This window comes from Lissotriton vulgaris, chromosome 1_1 (genome assembly GCF_964263255.1).
Source record: "Lissotriton vulgaris chromosome 1_1, aLisVul1.2, whole genome shotgun sequence".
NCBI classification, from domain to species: Eukaryota; Metazoa; Chordata; class Amphibia; order Caudata; family Salamandridae; genus Lissotriton; species Lissotriton vulgaris.
In genome coordinates, this window is record NC_141685.1 from 1,329,388,647 (window position 1) to 1,329,406,306 (window position 17,660).

At 45.3% G+C, this 17,660-nt stretch overlaps 3 protein-coding genes and 1 pseudogene across 3 annotated transcripts; 2 read left to right on the plus strand and 2 right to left on the minus strand.

Moving 5' to 3' along the window:
* The first annotated feature begins 1,415 nt into the window (after window positions 1-1,415).
* LOC147749106 (uncharacterized) lies at window positions 1,416-3,764 on the plus strand. Its single transcript, XM_086936531.1, has 4 exons — window positions 1,416-1,461; window positions 1,567-1,665; window positions 1,820-1,960; window positions 2,164-3,764. The coding sequence occupies exons 1-4, from the start codon at window positions 1,443-1,445 to the stop codon at window positions 3,555-3,557; spliced, it is 1,653 nt and encodes a 550-aa protein (XP_086792657.1). The 5' UTR covers window positions 1,416-1,442; the 3' UTR covers window positions 3,558-3,764.
* Window positions 3,765-3,902: 138 nt separating this feature from the next.
* LOC147749107 (uncharacterized) lies at window positions 3,903-5,355 on the plus strand (annotated as a pseudogene).
* A 4,495-nt stretch (window positions 5,356-9,850) lies between these two features.
* On the minus strand, window positions 9,851-11,822 carry LOC147749108 (uncharacterized protein F54H12.2-like). Its single transcript, XM_086929457.1, has 2 exons — window positions 10,670-11,822; window positions 9,851-9,888 (listed from the first exon to the last, which is right to left on the minus strand). The coding sequence occupies exons 1-2, from the start codon at window positions 11,820-11,822 to the stop codon at window positions 9,851-9,853; spliced, it is 1,191 nt and encodes a 396-aa protein (XP_086785583.1).
* Window positions 11,823-14,416: 2,594 nt separating this feature from the next.
* Window positions 14,417-15,956, minus strand: LOC147749109 (uncharacterized). The gene is made up of 3 exons (XM_086929458.1): window positions 15,471-15,956; window positions 15,136-15,360; window positions 14,417-15,040 (listed from the first exon to the last, which is right to left on the minus strand). The coding sequence occupies exons 1-3, from the start codon at window positions 15,954-15,956 to the stop codon at window positions 14,417-14,419; spliced, it is 1,335 nt and encodes a 444-aa protein (XP_086785584.1).
* Between the last annotated feature and the right edge of the window lie 1,704 nt (window positions 15,957-17,660).

The following is a 17,660-nucleotide window of genomic DNA, read 5'->3' on the forward strand; positions in this document are numbered from 1 at the left end:
ACGTCATGGCGGGGGCGGGGCCTATCGCAGCAGCAAAGACGAGGGAACTCCGATGGGGCTGCTGGACAGCTTTGGAGATTGCCGCCCCATGGGTACTGCTATGAATAAACAAATGTTTAACAAAATAAAAATAAAAGAAACGGTGGCAGGGCAGCAGGCAGCTGCCTCTTCGCATATGCCAGGGATTGCCCAACCCCGCAGTGATGTCACCGGGGACACCCACGGCAGCATGAAGGGGTGGGGGCTGCCCCGTACAAGCGCCGAGGAAGCTCCAGGCAGAGCTTCCAACATGCTGACGGGGCCCCAAAGGTGGGCATTCAATAAATACAAATTTTAAAAAAGCGTTTACAGCAGCAGGGCTCTGATTAGCAGCGTTCCTGCGGCTTTCAAGATCGCGTGTTTTGTGGGGTCATTTTATATAGCTCATACACTATCTGAAGGGCTGCCCATTAATGCAGTATTACCCTTTCAACGGCGTTTGGTACTCTTTTGTAACATGCAAACGTCACTTTTCCCGTGTAACACACCGTTTGCTATCTCTTACATTTTGTTTGCTTTAGATACTTGCAAAAGTGCCACCAATGCCGACGCAATGTTTGTTCTTGTGCTTGAGTGTCTACCGTTTATGGCAGTATTATACTTGTTCGCTTTTGTAACTTGCACACATGTCACTTTTTTTTCCTCCGGTACTGCACCTTTGCTACCTACGGCTTTTTGGTTGCTCCCAAGTGTCACTATTGCAGCATGTAACTGAACGCTTGCTTCTGAAATGTGTTCCCATGTAATTTGCTCCGCATGCATCAGTACTGTTCCTACTGTGAAGCGCTCTGACCCCTTAGGTTAAAGCCTGTGCTATATAAAAACGCATACATACATGCCTAAATAAATAAATTAAGTGATTTGCCCAGAAGCATAGGCTATGGCGCCGGGTTTTTTCTCATGTTTGTGCTCAACCCAGACAGCCCCGTTTTAAAATGCGTGCTTTTTCTCTACCCAGACAGCCCTTTCAAAATGCAACCCTGAGAGTGTATATAATGTACACAGTGCTGCGTATAATGTATTTATGGGGTAGATTGTGACTGCTTTTTTCCCTAAGAGATATCCTGGTGTTACTGGCGTTTATAAGTAAAAATTCTAACATGGCGCTATGTTTATTAAAGGGTTGTAAAGAACAACTTGAGGTTTATATACTATGGATATGTGCAAAATGTTAGGGGTGTACCTATGTTGGACTTGTGTGTAGGTATGAGATGATCTTATTAAAAATTAAATGTCCAGACAAGTCTATTTTCAATTTTGAATTTATCAGTGGCATTTTCTAAGGTGTATGTAACAAACTGTAAGGCCTTGTTTATGATGTGTAGTTTTAAACCTCTATTTATTTATTTTTTTAATCTAACCCTAAACAGGCTATCCCTGTAATAGACATCACCGACGCCGAAATGCTAACCATACAAGCAGGTATATGTATTTAGAGTTGCATAGTTCTGTGTAGTTTTTATACACCATTGTCTCAGAAGTTCTGCTTTTTTCTAATGGTCTTCTCATGTGTGTATGCTTTTATAGATTATGATGCCGCTCTACAACTAGATTCTGATGATCTAGAGCTATACCTGGGGGCTCAAGAAGTGTCGCAACGTATTCAGGATAATGTGGTTCTTTCAGGTAAATTTAAAAAGAAAGGCCAGGGTTCTTTAAACTGTCTAAGACTTAGACTGTGTTAGCCCAAAAACCCCAGGGGTGTACTGTAGGAGGGCTCCTCAGAAGGGACTGCTAAGGACTTGTTTATACCACAAATGTGATTATTTTTTCTTTGCAGGTTCCTCAGAGGCAACCACGACCGACGCCGCTTTGCAAGAGGCGGCACCGCCGTCAAAAGAAAGACCGTTAAAGAGGAAAGCCTCAACATCTGGAAAGGAACCGATGACGAAGAAAGGATCTGGGAAAAGACCTCTAAAAGGTGTGTTTTTACAAAAAGGGCGAAAAAAACGCGCTCTCTGTGTTTTATTCTAGCAGGTAGAAGGGGGCAGCCGTCGTGTTGTAGGGATTGTATAAAGGGGCCCTGTAGAAATTATTGTGGTGGGTGTCTATGGGTAGTGTAAACACCTTTATACAGGTTCTTTATTTTTTCTAATATATATATTTTTTTATCTTACATTCTAGGAGCTGTTCAAAAGAACACCGCTGAAAATACGGGGGAGGTCAAGAGGTCTGCGAAACCGTTAAGGGACATAACAGCGACCATTCAGAATGCAGAGCCTGCAGCAAAAGCTGTGAGTAGACGTGGGCGCCAGGACAAGCTCTGCACATACTACACGCACATACAGCAGAGAACCGGCACCGCTGCAAAATGTCAGATCAAGCCCTCTTCCATCATGTTGAACAATCCTACAGGAATGTCTATTCTACACAGGGAGGGGGACACCGGCAAAGACGTTCTTCCAACCCCAGACAAAGTTAGGTCTGTTCAGTGTAAAAGCGGTGCGGCGTCTCTGAACCCTCTCAAAGCCTCAACGGCATTCGCTGAAGATATGGTACATCCCCAAACTCCTAAAGCGAGACGCCTCTCAAGATCCGGGCTCAAGAAGAACTGTGGGGTGCAGACAGATCCCTTAATCAAGCCCCTTACGGCGCCGTCTCCTACGCATACCTTGAAGGCACCTATAGTTTTAAATAAACTAGCGGCTTCTGTAGAGGGGTTCCCCCAAGACCAAACCCTAAATCCTGCTATACCCAGGCCTGCTGTGCTTAGAAGCTCAGAGGCTGATAATGCGCCGCCCCCAGAAACCCCTTACAACGGTAGCAGGGGTGGTCTCAAAGCATTGATAGGTATGGTTGCCAAACTTGATAGGCCCTCAGAAGCAGCGCACAAGGACCCTTCCAGCACGCACAATGGGTATTTGTATACGGATGTTAGACATTCACCCGACCACAACCACGACAATTCCTTAGCCGATAGGGACCACAATTGCTTTGACGGACATTTACACTCCCCAACCCTTATGTCACCTATACCCCCGCAGGGAGCATACGACCCAACCAGCCCCGCACCCAGTGTAAGCCACCCATCACCATCAGCAATATGTAGCGATAATAGTATCTGTTGGGACGACTGGTCAAATCAGGGTTTAGAAGCTGTATCTAGTGAGGACCCTTCCATGGCAGCCCCGGGGTGTTCGCACTGGGACCCTCTTTCTATGAACCCTCCGGTGCCTCAATTACAGAATGGTGTTGCTGCGGATGGAGCGAGTGGTGGGCCAGGGGTGTTGCCGACTGGTGTACAACCGGGCACGGTATTCATCCCTAATCCGCCGCAATACGATTCTGTAAACCCAAAAGAGGTACTAGGGGCCCTTGTGAAAGACATACAATTGGCGGTCAGAAAGTTAAAACGACAAGTGAACACAGCCACCTTAAAACTAGGGGTATGCGGTAGCGTTGACAGATCGGGGCTGGAGGCGCAGCGAAAGATACTACAAATGGTTGAGCAGTGTAAAAGGGTGATCATACAAACATGCCAAACAACAGTGTCCGACATTTGGAGTATCCCCTCTTGACTATGCCGACGTAGGCCCTTAAAGACCCAACACGTCCTGAGTGTTAATAAAAGTAAGCGTAAATCTAAATACAGCAGCAGGGTCCACACAGTTCTGACAAAGTCCCTGCGCTTCTTACGCTTCCTCAACCGTAAAAAGGACATGGAACCCCACAAGCAGGATCATACATTTTCACAAGCAGCGCCTGAATCACATGCACCGGTACAATGCCCCAGTCATTACATAAGTTCAGGTGAGGACAGACCTTGGGCGGTGCAATTGGAGGGATCTCAGGGTGGAGCACCAACACGCCAATACCATGAACACACAGAAGGTCTGGGGGCGGGGGCTGTAGCTGAGGCCTCTATGAGCACATCATCCACCTACACAAACCATACAGTTCAGGTAGGAGGGGGTCGGATACCTAGAAAAGTATGGGCCCGCAGAAAACATAAGTGGGCTAATAGCGCTAAGCAACGCCAGCTTTTAATAACTAAATTAAAGAAAGCCAAAATATGCGCTACACGGCGTCTTAAAAGGACCCCAGAGCCCTGCCTAAACCAGAATCCCCAAAATGATGCATCAGTAAGCTCCCCCTCCAGTCAGATTCCTCTAGATGAGGATTCAGAGACAGTGTTTTTAGAGAGCGTCAGAACCTACAGTCGTACTGTCGAGAGATTTAACGCTACTGAGCACTACGAGGAGTTTAGGTTTATTAACCTACACCTGATAAGGTCCCCCGTGCAAGGGCATTTAGTCATACAGCAGGCTGTGCAATCACTCATAGATAGGTTGATACGTGATGTGGGTCCTAATGATTTTTTCCAGCTACGCTTCCAGGGGCAGGGCCTTGACAGTCCGCTCTTCACCAAACGACGGGCCCTTGATGTGTTTGATGCTGTGGAATTTTTAGAAAACCTGTCAAAGCTTTTACAGAGCAAGGCTGAACTAGTCGCCTATGGCACTTTCAGAGTCATAGCCCTCATTGTCCGGGGTCGTGAGGGGGGTGTTTCCAGGCCTTTAAAGAGCGTCCTGTACAGTAAGATCATTGGTAAGAAACAACGTTGGCTGCTCAACTTTAACAATGGAGCAGCCAACACCTGTCTGGCGGCCAGCATCGTGGGATTGCTGATGGGTCGCAACACCACCGACGCTGTCATCATGTCTAGAGCGGTTGAAGCCCATGAGGTTCTTGAAATACCTCCAGACCGCATGGTCGGCTTTGGCGACATAGGTCTTTTTGAGAACTATTTCGCCGTTACGGTGAAAGTTCTTTATCACAACGGTTCTTGGAAGTACTTTACAACCGGGGATCGTGTGAAAAACAAGACTGTATATGTCCTGCACCATGAGAATCACTTTTACGGTATCTTGAACCTTAAAAGTTTTCTGGGTGTCAAATACGTGTGCACACATTGCGACCATATATACAACACTAAGGCGCATCATCAGTGTGAAATACATTGTAAGATGTGTCAGAGGGATGGTTGCATTGTAGACGATGCCCTGAAGGTGCTGTGTCAAACCTGTAAGATGTTTTGTCGCTCGCAAGACTGCTGGCGCATACACCGCAAAGCTGTTAAATGCAGCCTTAAAATGGACTGTCAAGAGTGCGGCCGGTATGTGTCGACAGAACACAAATGCAAAGGCATGAAATGTCCCCGGTGTCAGATTCCATGTAGGGTGGGATTTGTACACCAGTGTTACATGGTTAAAGGCAAACACCAGCCCAAAACCGAGGATTACATCGTTTTTGATATAGAGTGCACACAAGAGACGGGGGTACACCAACCTAACTATATTTACGCCCACCATCTAACTTCTGATGACTGCTGGGAGTTTGAGGGGCGCACATGCGTTGGTGATTTCCTTAACACATTCATTCAGTCCAAATTCAAAGGGTACACCATGCTGGCCCACAACTCAAAAGCATATGACTCATTCTTTATTTTACAGAATATGATTCGTGAAAAGGTGCAAGTAGAACTCATCACTCAAGGTTCCAAGCTGATGTTGTTAATGGCTGGTCAGTTACAAATAAGATTCATAGACACCCTGAATTTCCTACCCATGAAATTGAGCAAGCTACCAAAAGCTTTTGGTTTCCCTGGGTGTAAAGGTTATTTTCCACACTTCTTTAACACCTGGGCGAACCAGAATTATGTGGGGCCCATGCCGCCTCCGGACAGCTACGGGGTTGATTATATGATGCCTGCTGAGAAAGAGAGCTTTCTACAGTGGTACGCTGAAAACCGTGAAAAGGAGTTTCATTTTCAATCCGAATTGAAAACCTATTGCAAGGCCGATGTAATGATCCTGCGACAGGCCTGCAACCTCTTCAGAGATGTTGTGGTGTCTATGACTAAGAAAGTCAGGGTCATGAAACACAAAACCCCTCACATGACTAAGAAAGTCAGGGCCTTGAAACCCAAGACGCCTCAAATGACAAAGTCGGTTGAATACATAGACCCTTTTCAAAACATCACCCTGGCCTCCATGTGTATGTCCATCTACAAACACATGTTTTTAAGACCAGAAAGTATAGCTCTAGTGCCGCCAGACCTCTATAACGGTAAACAGAAACGTTATTCAACCCCTTCTATCCAATGGCTCATGTACGTCTCTGAGAAGGAAGACCTAGATATTCGGCATGCCTTACAGGGTGGTGAATACCGCCTGGGTCCCTATTACCTGGATGGGTATGCTGTAATTAAGGGCGTGCCGACGGCCTTTGAATACAATGGCTGTTTTTACCACGGCTGTCCTCAGTGTTACAAACCCCACGAGTTTAACAGACTGATGGGGGCCAAATTTGGACACTTACACAGACGTACTCTGATAAGGGCCCAGTATGTTGAAAAATGTGGCTTTGCTCTGAGGGTCCTATGGGAGCACGAGTGGTTAGAGATGACAGCAACCAACACCGAGCTACGTTCTTTCCTTCAGAGTCGTGATTTACCACAACCTCTGGAACCCCGCGATGCCTTATTCGGGGGGCGTACAAACGCCATACAGTTGTACAGGGCCGCTGGGGAGGGTGAGAAAATACACTATTATGATTTCACCAGTCTGTACCCTTTTGTAAACAAAATGAAGGTGTACCCCTTAGGACACCCTACCATCATATATAGAGACTTTAAGCCCCTTTCCGAATACTTTGGCCTAGTAAAATGTGAAATCTATCCTCCAAGGCAGCTTTACTTTCCCGTGTTACCATACAGAGTCGATGGTAAGCTGATGTTCCCCCTCTGTCGAACATGCGCTGTGTTTAAGGAGGTCGGTGGTTGCAGTCACACCGAAGAACAAAGGATGCTCACAGGGACTTGGTGCACCATCGAGGTACAAGCTGCCTTAGACAAAGGCTACAGACTCGGCAGAGTACACGAGGTGTGGCATTTTAAGAGGACCACGACACGTCTCTTTTCACGCTACATTAATTTGTTTCTCAGAGACAAACAGGAGGCCTCCGGATATCCTGATTGGTGTACTAGTCAAGCTGCAAAGCAGAAATACATCGATGACTACCACACGCATGAGGGTATACGCTTACGGCCACATTTGATAGAGGTCAACCCTGCCCGCCGGCAGTTAGCCAAACTCTGCCTCAACTCCTTATGGGGAAAATTCGCACAGCGTACAAACATGTCAAATACGACCATAATAACAGATCCTGACGAACTGTTTAAGTACCTTTTTGCCCCTTGTTACGAGGTGTCCAGCTGCGAGTTTATCGATGACGAGACCGCGGCGGTATGCTGGAAATACACAAAAGAGTACCCCACAACGTGTAACAACATTAACATATTCATAGCCTGCTTCACGACTGCACACGCCCGTCTAGAGCTTTACGGTGTTATGGATAAACTCCAGGACCGCTGTCTGTATCATGATACCGACTCAGTGATTTTTCTGAGTAAACCAGGGGATGAAGATCCTCCTCTTGGGGATTATCTAGGTAATTTGACCAGCGAACTTGATAAGGATGAGCACATAATAGAATTTACATCAGCTGGGCCTAAGACATACTCGTACAAAACAAACACCAACAAAGTGTGTATGAAGGTCAAAGGTATAACATTAAACGTCAGCAACACCCTAAAAATTAATTTTGAAAGTCTGAAGGATCTGGTGCATGAATATTCTGCAGCGGCCGATCATGAAAATGATAAAACTATAGTTGTTAACCAGCCATGCATAGTCAGATCCAAAAAGAAGTGGGAAATTACAACCCAGCCCCTACATAAAACCTTACGCGTTGTTTTTGACAAGAGGGTCCTGACTGCTGACTATAAAACCCTGCCGTACGGATATTAGGAGCATTAGAGAGGACACCCCCAGCACAATGGACACCCGTTTACAGCATCCGTTCTCCTGTGTGTTAGCAGGTCCCTCAAACTGCGGTAAAAGCTACTTTATAAAAAAACTCTTAGAAAATGCTGCAGGTGCATTATCCCAAGCACCTAACAACATTGTGTGGCTTTATTCGTGCTGGCAAGATCTTTATACCGAACTGTCCCGCAGCTTCCCCCATATCAGATTTATAGAAGGTATACCTGAGAATCTCAACGATGATGAGCTGCTACCTCCGACCCTTGTAAACATGGTTATTGTCGATGACCTTATGCGTGAAGGTGGTGACCATCCTGAGCTAGAGCGAGCTTTTACTCAATATTCACATCACCGTAATCTAAGCATATGCTACATTGTGCAGAACTTGTTTTACAAGGGTAAGAACAGTCGCTCTATAGCACTCAATGCCTCATACCTTGTTTTATTTAAAAATCCCCGTGACAAACAGCAAATATCCGTCATAGCTAAGCAGATGTACCCTGGAAACACACACTTCTTCATGGAGGCCTTTAACGACGCTACATCAAAACCCCACGGATACCTGCTGGTCGACTTAAAAAATAATACTCTAGAAGACTACAGACTAAGGGCTGATATTTTTCCCCCTGATCTCCCAGTCGCTTACACCCCAAAGACTAAGTCCCAAACCTATAAAAAGCAGCGCTGAAGACCTTTAGAGACATTTGTAGCCAGGCCTTATACCCCACCCCAGGTGCTGACCATGTCTGAACGCCTACGTCGCAATTTGGCCCTCCTGAAAATGTTGGTAACAGCCAGTCCCCAACAGCGAAAGGCCCTCCTCTGCGCAGCTTCTGACGATTTAGTGGCAGCCATTTCAGAAATAGCTCTAAACACCCTAAAAGGCAATGTCCCTATATCAAAGAGCCAGTTACAAGTGTTGAAGAAGAAGCGACATCTTATCAGGAAGCTCAGTAATAAAAGGGCCTCACTCATCACCAAGAAGAAACTGGTGAAACAGTCTGGGGGTTTTATAGGCTCATTGTTGGGCATAGCTATACCCGTAATTACAAGCCTCCTCTCAGGACTGTGATGGAGCATGCCTCAAAGATGTATTTGGTTCCTAAACATCAGTTGGAGAAACTGGGCTCTACTGCTGACAATGCCTGGGATATACGCCGTAATGAGACTCTACGGCTGGATGCTGAAATTAAAGACATTTTGAACCGGACGGATCTAAACCCCTACGACAAAGCTACCCTTTACACCAGCACCCTTAAAAATTTTCTAAGCTACTACAAACAGTGGGATACCGAAAAAAACAAGTTAACTTTATATGCCGCGGACTCTGAACAGCCAGCAGCGTCTGCGCATGCTACGCCGCCCCAACAGCCGCCGCCGCAGCCTTCCCAGACCCCTCCCTCGGTTAGTTTTGTTGACGACCTCCTAAAAAATATAAGCCAGAGGCATAGGGGGGCCGCGCAAATGTTGATGAGTAAACTAGCCGCTTCTAAAGACCTAACAGCGTGGAATGACCGGGGGGAATTTCTTTACAAGGGACAGCCTGTTGTTGGTTCACACATGTACGATCTGGTAAAAGGTCTCACTCACCCCAAGATCCTAACGCATCAAAATGCTCCTAGAGGCTGGGAGCAGTTTCTACAAGCGGCCGCTGAACTCAACATCCCTTCCACACTCGTGGGTAATAACGAACACCGCCGTATGCTTGAAAGTTTAAAGACACCCCTCCCGCCATCGCCTGCCGCCTCTGATGGGCCCCTACTATCCCCCTCTTGGAGCAACCCCATGGGGCCTTCAGCACGGCGAAAAAGACACATGCCCAAGACCCGCACGTGGATTAATCCTTAATGTTTCTACAGACTTATTGAATAACTGGGCCTTCTACGTGTATAACAGTGATTTTTCTTCATATATTTCTTTAGTAATGACTGTCAATGTAATGTGTAACCTACATGACTGTTTGTAATAAACACTTTTATAAATTTTCAACCCTTCTCACTCGTCTTTTTAAAACATTTTAATTCTGGTGTATGAGACAGCATAGAAATACAGAGTCTGAATGTGTGCTTTAAAAAAAATTCTTTATTTTAAACGTTCATCATTAAACATACATGTGTTACAAGCCCTTACAATTTTGACAGACGCTATATTCGGTTTTCACAGGCCGGACCGAGACCCTTGTGTTTTCTTTGACATATTTCACAACTATGCTGTCATTGTTAACAAGGTCACTCGAATATAGATTTAAGAAATTTCTAAACGATGTACCCTCAGACATTTTACTGATAAAATAAATACAGTGTTCCCCGCATGTGATGGCAAGCGAATCCTGGACCCGCAGCTTATTATACTCAACCCTCGCCGCAGCTTTTTTCACAAACTTGAATATGGGTTTTGTATAGATACTGTGTTCGGGGAACTCAGATGTACTGTCAAACACCGTAACCTTGTCACTATCTATAAACATGCCGACCCAGTGTGTTCCACCCTTGTAATGAGGATCGGTGTTAAAGACTAGGGTGCATGGTCTTTCTGACCCAATTTCGGTAGGCAGCCCATCGCTAGGGAAAACACCTAAAAAATATTTCCTAGCGTATTTGTGCCTGCTTAAGAAGTCCCGTATCTGCATAGTGTCCATTTCACAAACGTTTAAAGATAGTCAAACAAAATCTGTCTGGCGTGGTTGATCTGAATGATGCTGTCAAATACCGAGAATACAATCATGTTCACATTCGTAGGTAGCGGATTACTGAATCGTATTTCAGCTTTTAGATTTCCGTTTTTGACCAGGTTGTAGTGATCACCGTCTTCCATGTCAGGGGTCAGGTCGAATGCGAACAGTGTGTATCCGGTCCCATAGCCTTCTCTTGTCACGGCTACACCACAGTCCCGTAGATGTTTCCCTGTTATCGAAACCAGCCCCTGGTATTCCCTGATGTAGTTGGAGCTTATAAAACTGGGTGTGTAGGGTTTTGCAGGAATCACGGTGCCCTCGTGGACCAGAGCTGCGTAGTTGATGTTGTAGTGCTTAAAATTGAAGGGATTTGCGGCGTAGGAGCCGCTAAAAGCTGTATTGTCCACAAATCCGATGATGATAAGCTTAGGTAGTTGTCCCAGAAATAAATTCTGTTGCTGCGTTAGCCGTGTACCTGCTGGGATGCTGAATACCTTCAGAGTCACTCTTTCCACAGCGTACTTGGCGTTTGATATTTGCAAAGCGTCGGCGTGAGCTAGTCTGACGCTCGGGGACACTTTTACCCTCTTTACAAACAGACTCGCTGACCGTATGTCCAACTTGTACTGTTCTGCATCCCCGCTTATGAGACAGAATGAATCCTTGTTACGCGTGAGCTTGATCTTAAGATCGATTCCGTTGATGAGCAGTTTATCTTGGAAGAATAGGTCTGAATGTATGCGGCCCAGAAGGTCAAACTGGCGACTGGCAGATGCAAAACTTGCTCTTTTTACAAATCCCTGATTTTCACCGTCCAACTCCTTGACTTCAAAATGTTCACATGTGTCCTTGTAGAAGAGCCCCGATGAAAGCTGCGTGTCGAGGGCGTCGCTACTGTAATTTAGAATGCTCTCGAGGTAGGCTCTGTATGCGTACATGTTATCGTTCTGTGTGATGAGCCGGTCGCCCAGGGTGATGTCCACCTGATTAAACAGGGTTGCGAGGGGATAAGCTATCGTAGCCACTTTAGCGTCTGCTGCTATGTCGGAACCATCAGCTTTTACAATTTTACACATAAGGTGTAGTAGTGTGTTGTTGAGATCCAGATACATATCCGTGGACCCTGATACATAAAACTCTATAGGGGCCAATGGTGTCAAAGCGGCTAAAGGCGATACCTCCATGAAGAAGCTGTTTTCGATGCTTGTCTGTGTAGGCTTTAGAGTAAACAAGTCTAACTCGGATTTGGCGCACTCGCCCGATGCACAGTGTACGAAGGCCATGTTTTAGGTTGTGCCGCTTTAAAAAATATTTACTTTAGAGGAGGATCTCTTCTTCTTCGTAGCTCTCTTCCTCCGTGGGGTTTTTCTTTTCTGAGCACGCTTTGAAGAACTCCTCTTTTTTTTATAGGGGGCCGGCGGGCCTCTGCGTCTTGATGCACGGCGCTTCCTTTTAACGCTCGTGCGCGGCTTGTACACTAAGCCAGCACCTTCTTGCGGCTGTTTGTTCATACGTTCGGCAACCGCCGAAGTAACAGAGCCAACAACATCCTGGGCAATGTTCGAAGCCGCCGCCTTAACATGCGGTTTTACAATTTCATAGCCTTTTCTCAAGAATGGCATAGCTCTTCTAAAAAGACTGCGGAAGAAACCTCCTAGACCAGCCCCATACATAACAGGTGACCCTTGAAAGTACGGTGGGCCTCCATAGCCGGCCTGGTTTCGGTAATAGTCCCTGTACATTGAAGGGTCCCCGTATGTTTTCACCACCACCATGTCGCCTGCTTAATAACCTCTGTCGCGTCTCGGTCTTAAATGAAGCTTTACAATAACTTTCCCATATTTAAAGGACACAGGCTGCGACTGATCATCGAAGATCATAATTGAAATAGTGTCAAAATGGTTTTTAGAAACTGCTATGTAGTCAGGTTTGTTGAATTGAATATTGACCATCGTATTATTTTCGCCCTGTACATGGACACATCTTAACAAGGGCGAGTAACTGTCTCCAATCCTCTGTGCCTCTACAATATCGCTATACACATAGAGTGTGTAGAACCCTCCGTTAATATCCGGGCACGTGTGATCCGGCTCGATCGGACTTTTAGCATTCTGTACTGTTCCTAAAACACGGCTTAATTTACCGGTGCAGTTAAACGTTGTGGTGCGACTCGATGTTTTAAGAAACACCTTCCTTCTGACGTTATCTAGTGACAGATGGGTATTCGGATATGTTTCGATGGTACCTATGGCTTTGTTGATGGCATCGACAACACTTAAAACTGTGGGGTAGTAGCCGTATGGGATGCTCTCGTGCATGCTCATCGGGTCCTGCTCACGTTTTAGGTAAAACTTAGCCTCGGTCTGTGTAAATGTGTTCCAGGTTCTAGGGTATTGGATCTCAGTTAGGGCTACCTCCCAATCACCTTTCAGGTCCACAGGCTTAGCCAATTTCACTGTATAATTAGAAATTTGGTTGTCGGGGAACATGTCTTTAGAAGCGTTGGACGGCAGGGTGATATAAAAGGGCGCTGTCTCCATCTTAACATCAGCTTTTAGACGCTCCTCAGCTCACACACCCTTCAGGGAGCTGTCCAGCACCCAACTGTTAAATTTCTCCGGCCACCCCCTCCATTTGACATATGCCTGACTATTAGCGCCTCTACCTTTCCTTTTCAGAATCTTTTCCACCTTGTACACCCGGTGCGGATCGGCGGGTATCCTTTGTAATTCTTCCTTGTAAAATACCCCAGACACCATTTCCCCATCATAGTCCTTTAACCTGTAGATATACAAACCCTCTTTAAGCTCCACACTTTCCACTATAAATATTTCATCGCTAAAAGTCTGTTGGTAACCCTTCGTAAAGACCCCTTTCAATTTTGAAATTCTTACGTGATCACCTTTTTTAAAAATAGGCTTCTTCACCTTTGTAGCGAAATTATGACCGTACACAGTTCTCCAAACAGCTAACGAATTAGTATGCGTTACCTCTACGGGTGCTGTTTTGATGGTCCTGTGGTAACTGGCATTATATACATCTAAAAAGGCCTGTAGAACATCAACGTATCTGTAGGTGTTTTGGGCCGTAAAATACCTCCACATCTTAGACTTTAAAGTTCTGTTAAACCGCTCTACAACCGCTGCTTTTACCTCTGTGTGTGTTACAAAATGTTGAACGCCGTGGTGCTTTAATAGTTTCTGAAATGTGTTGTTTAAGAATTCTTTACCGGCATCTGTTTGTAGTTTTTGAGGAATTCGCCCTTTCTCGAAGATGGCTTTAAAAGCGGCTGTGACGCTAGCCCCAGTTTTATCGCGTAACGCTTCTGCGTAGGCATACTTGGACAGCACATCTATAACAGTTAATATATAGTGAGCTCCGTTGTTATGTTTTGCTAAATCTTGAAGGCTGATGATATCCGCCTGCCATTGATAATCTAATTGTGCATTAACGATTGTAGGCCGTCTCTTAAAACGTCTTCTGGCGGGTTTATGTAGTGAATATGCCTCCTCTCCTGATAACCAGTTCTTCACCAGATCTCTGCTTACAGGTTCGTTTTCATCTACAGCCCTTCTATATAGAGCTTCGGCGCTTCCCAAGCTGCCAACTCCCCGTGTATCATAATAAAGTTTTCTTAACACGGACCCCGACATGTTATCATCCGCTACACACCAGACAATGAATGCCACATGTTTTGCATAAGTGCCTTTTATTAAAAAAGTAAAGAAAAAATTTAACAAATCATAAACAGAGTATACTTTACATTTTTCACAGTAAGTGTCGTAAGGACGTATTAACACAGAGTCACCTTGAGGTGTAACATTCTATTACTTTGTTCTAAATACACGCTATCATGTAATGTTAAATAAGCACCTGTTTAAAACAGTTTTCGAGGGGCCAAAGACCCTATTTTTCTATTTTTTTTATACAGATTACACATACGCCTTGCTACGAGTTTTTCTATCATTTTTCTGTTGAAAGTGGTGCCCATACCCTGCATACCCGGTAATTTTAAGCTCGGGTCGTAGGCATATCGGATCTCAGTGATTGCCGCCGTCAAAATTCTCAACATATCAGGGTGGACAAGCTTCTTTTCAGCGTACAACCCATACACCACCCTTAGCAGTTTATACACCTTGTATGGATCTATCAAACTACAAATGTAGCGTATTGTTCTTGATCTGTATGATTCACACAAACATTCGTGAGCCTCCTGCTGCGGATCGTTGATTTGATGACCGTTACAAAGGCTGTAATAGTCACGCCGGACACAGTTTAGGACCACCTGTGCGGCGAAAGCCTTAACTTCCTGCCTTGCGTAGTAGGACAAGCCTTCATCTTCCTTTTCACACATGTCAGAGTCGCATACACACTTGTCGCAGCCATCACGGTTTTGGCATGTGGAACTTTCAGCCTGTTTTGAGCACCACAGACAATTGAAAATTACATTGTTCGTTTTTGTAGACCGCCATTCTGGCGCAGGCCTTTTTGGGGTTTCTCTCTAGGGTTCAAAAGAAGAAAGAATTACAATCCGTAAGCTGAAGAAATAAAATACAACGCTATGTATGTGACCGCGCATAACATTTTCTTACTAACCTCTGCATATTCACCGCTCTCTGCGGCGGCTCTGAAATCTTGAGAGTCACTAATGTCCTGCGATGCCCCATCATCTTCGACGCTTGTACCAGGTTGTTGCAGAATACCCTTCTCAACACCCGTATCCTCCTGAAGGTCCCTGTCATCATAGTTGGATGTGCTAGGAGGTGCTACATCTTTTTTAACATAGTTTATTAAGTAGGTGTATTCGCCTGGGTTTGCTCTCTAGGGTCAAAAAGAAGAAAATATTGACAGTTCGTTAGTTGAAGAAATAAAATAAACCATTATGTAATTGCCTGCTCATAACATTCTCTTTTTAAATTTTTTTTACTAACCTTCGCATTTTCATCATCTTCGGCGGCTGCTCTGAAATCTTGAGAGTCGCTAATGTCCTGTGATGCCCCATCATCTTCGACGCTTGTAGCAGGCTGGTGCAGAACGACCTTCTCAGCAGCCTTATCCTCCTGAAGGTCCATGTCTTCATAGACGGGTGTATTAGGAGGTGCTACAGCTTCTTCAGATTCCTCCAGATCCATTGAACTGAGACCAGCAAGCAGGCTGCCGCTACATGAGCCCTCACTGTCGCTGCTGTCGCCCTTAATCGGGGACATCCGACATACGCAATCCTTGAGACGGCGTGCTTCCATAGGCCTACATATGCCATTGCCAAAGCCAGCAACGTCGCAGTCCATATCCCTAGGAGTTTCTTGTCGAGCATCCTCGTCCATTACCAGGGGTGTTAAACTGCGGTAATATCTATTGATAGTGGGTTGGGAGCCACCCAACACTGGCCTTTTCACGATTGGGTTGTATCTCTTCATTCTGATGTGGGGTGCGGGCACCTTTTCGTATTCAGGCTTCTGCTTGCTGTAAGAGGTTCTTAAGGAAGTCGTATATGTATCCTAAGCAGCCCCTAAAAGGGGCGTACACCTCTACACCATAACAATGGCATACAAACGTCATAGGCCTCTGGTTCGCTGATGGCTCCAAAACAAACCCCGCCCTTTGGAAGACCGCCCCCTTGGGACAAATGGACACCTACAGTCATCATAGAGGGTTGAGACCCGTCACTTTTTTTAAGGACACATCTATGGGGGCATGGCACGTGTCACTTTTAAGGACAGGAACAACATGTCACTTTTAAGGACAGGAACACTCTGTCAGTTTTAAGGACACACACACACACACAGGCATGTCACTTTTAGGGACCTCGACCTGTCACATTTGGTGACAATCACAGACCTGTCACATTTGGTGACAATCACAGACCTGTCACATTTGGTGACAATCACAAACCTGTCACTTTTGGGGACACACACTGACCTGTCACTTTTGGGGACACGCATGACGAGGAATGGTATCCCTACTTTCTACTACAATGCTCTGCAGGACTAGGAATGTCTGAATGTAATTACTAAAACACTTTGCAGGCTTTTATGAACGCTTGGACGTGATTACTAGAATGCTTTTAGCTATTTGGAAAGTTCAGGCAGGATTATGGTAATTGACTATGTACTCTTACTTGTAAAGCACAAATGTAGCCGGGAAGCAATGAAGTGCTGATTTGGAGCTAAAGCACGAAGCCCCAATTTTGTAAAAAGTTACGGAACGCTGCATTGCATGACAGGGAATGATCAGGAGAGCGCCATATCTAAGTGATATGGCTCTCTACTCCCCCCCTATATATGCATGGGAACGCCCATGTACCACCCATGTAACAGCCCCTTGGCGCTAAGTAACACAAAGCAGTGCTTAGCGCTGCTTTGCATTACTGTTAGGGTACTTTCGGGTGCAAAACAAGCTGTGGGCTGGAAAGAAAACTAGAAAAAAAACATTTTGTGCTGGTTAGCATCACTTTTGTGACGCTAACCCAGCACAAAATGTTTGAAAATCTACTCCGTTATGTGATGCATCATATAAGGGCCTAAGGTAGGTAGCCTGCATTTGTAGTGTGTTATGGGTAATGCCCCTTACATTGATGTGTCTTCAGAGGCTTGGAGCAGTTCTGATGTCAACGAGGATGCTGTTCTGGATCTTAGGTGCAAAGACACAGAAGGAATGTCTTTTTTTTTCTTCTTGCAAATTTTGGTCGGTAGCCTGGCAAAGGTCTGGCTGCTAGTGTGACACTCTTTGCCAGAAAGGGTTAATTTCTAGACCAGCTAAGTTGGGGTATTGGTACTGATGGCCTTTTAGGTTATGCAGCTGGTCTGAAGATGAATTGGGCCTCAAGGGGTACCCAACATAGGTCCATCAGTACTGAGGTGAAACAATAGATTTTTTCAGACCCTTGATAAGATGAGCCTCTTTTTGCGGGTCAAGTCAAGTCAAAAAGTTTTATTTGTTAAGGAACTCCTACGGAGATCCACAAAATACATCATTACAGTTAAAGAGACAATTTTGAATATGGGAAAAAGAATATTTCCCTTTTTTCCTAAAATATTACAATAGATTAAAAAGTGTAAAAGAGTAGTGAATATGCTTTTTATACAGTACAAACTTCATCGATATCCAACCATTAGACAATA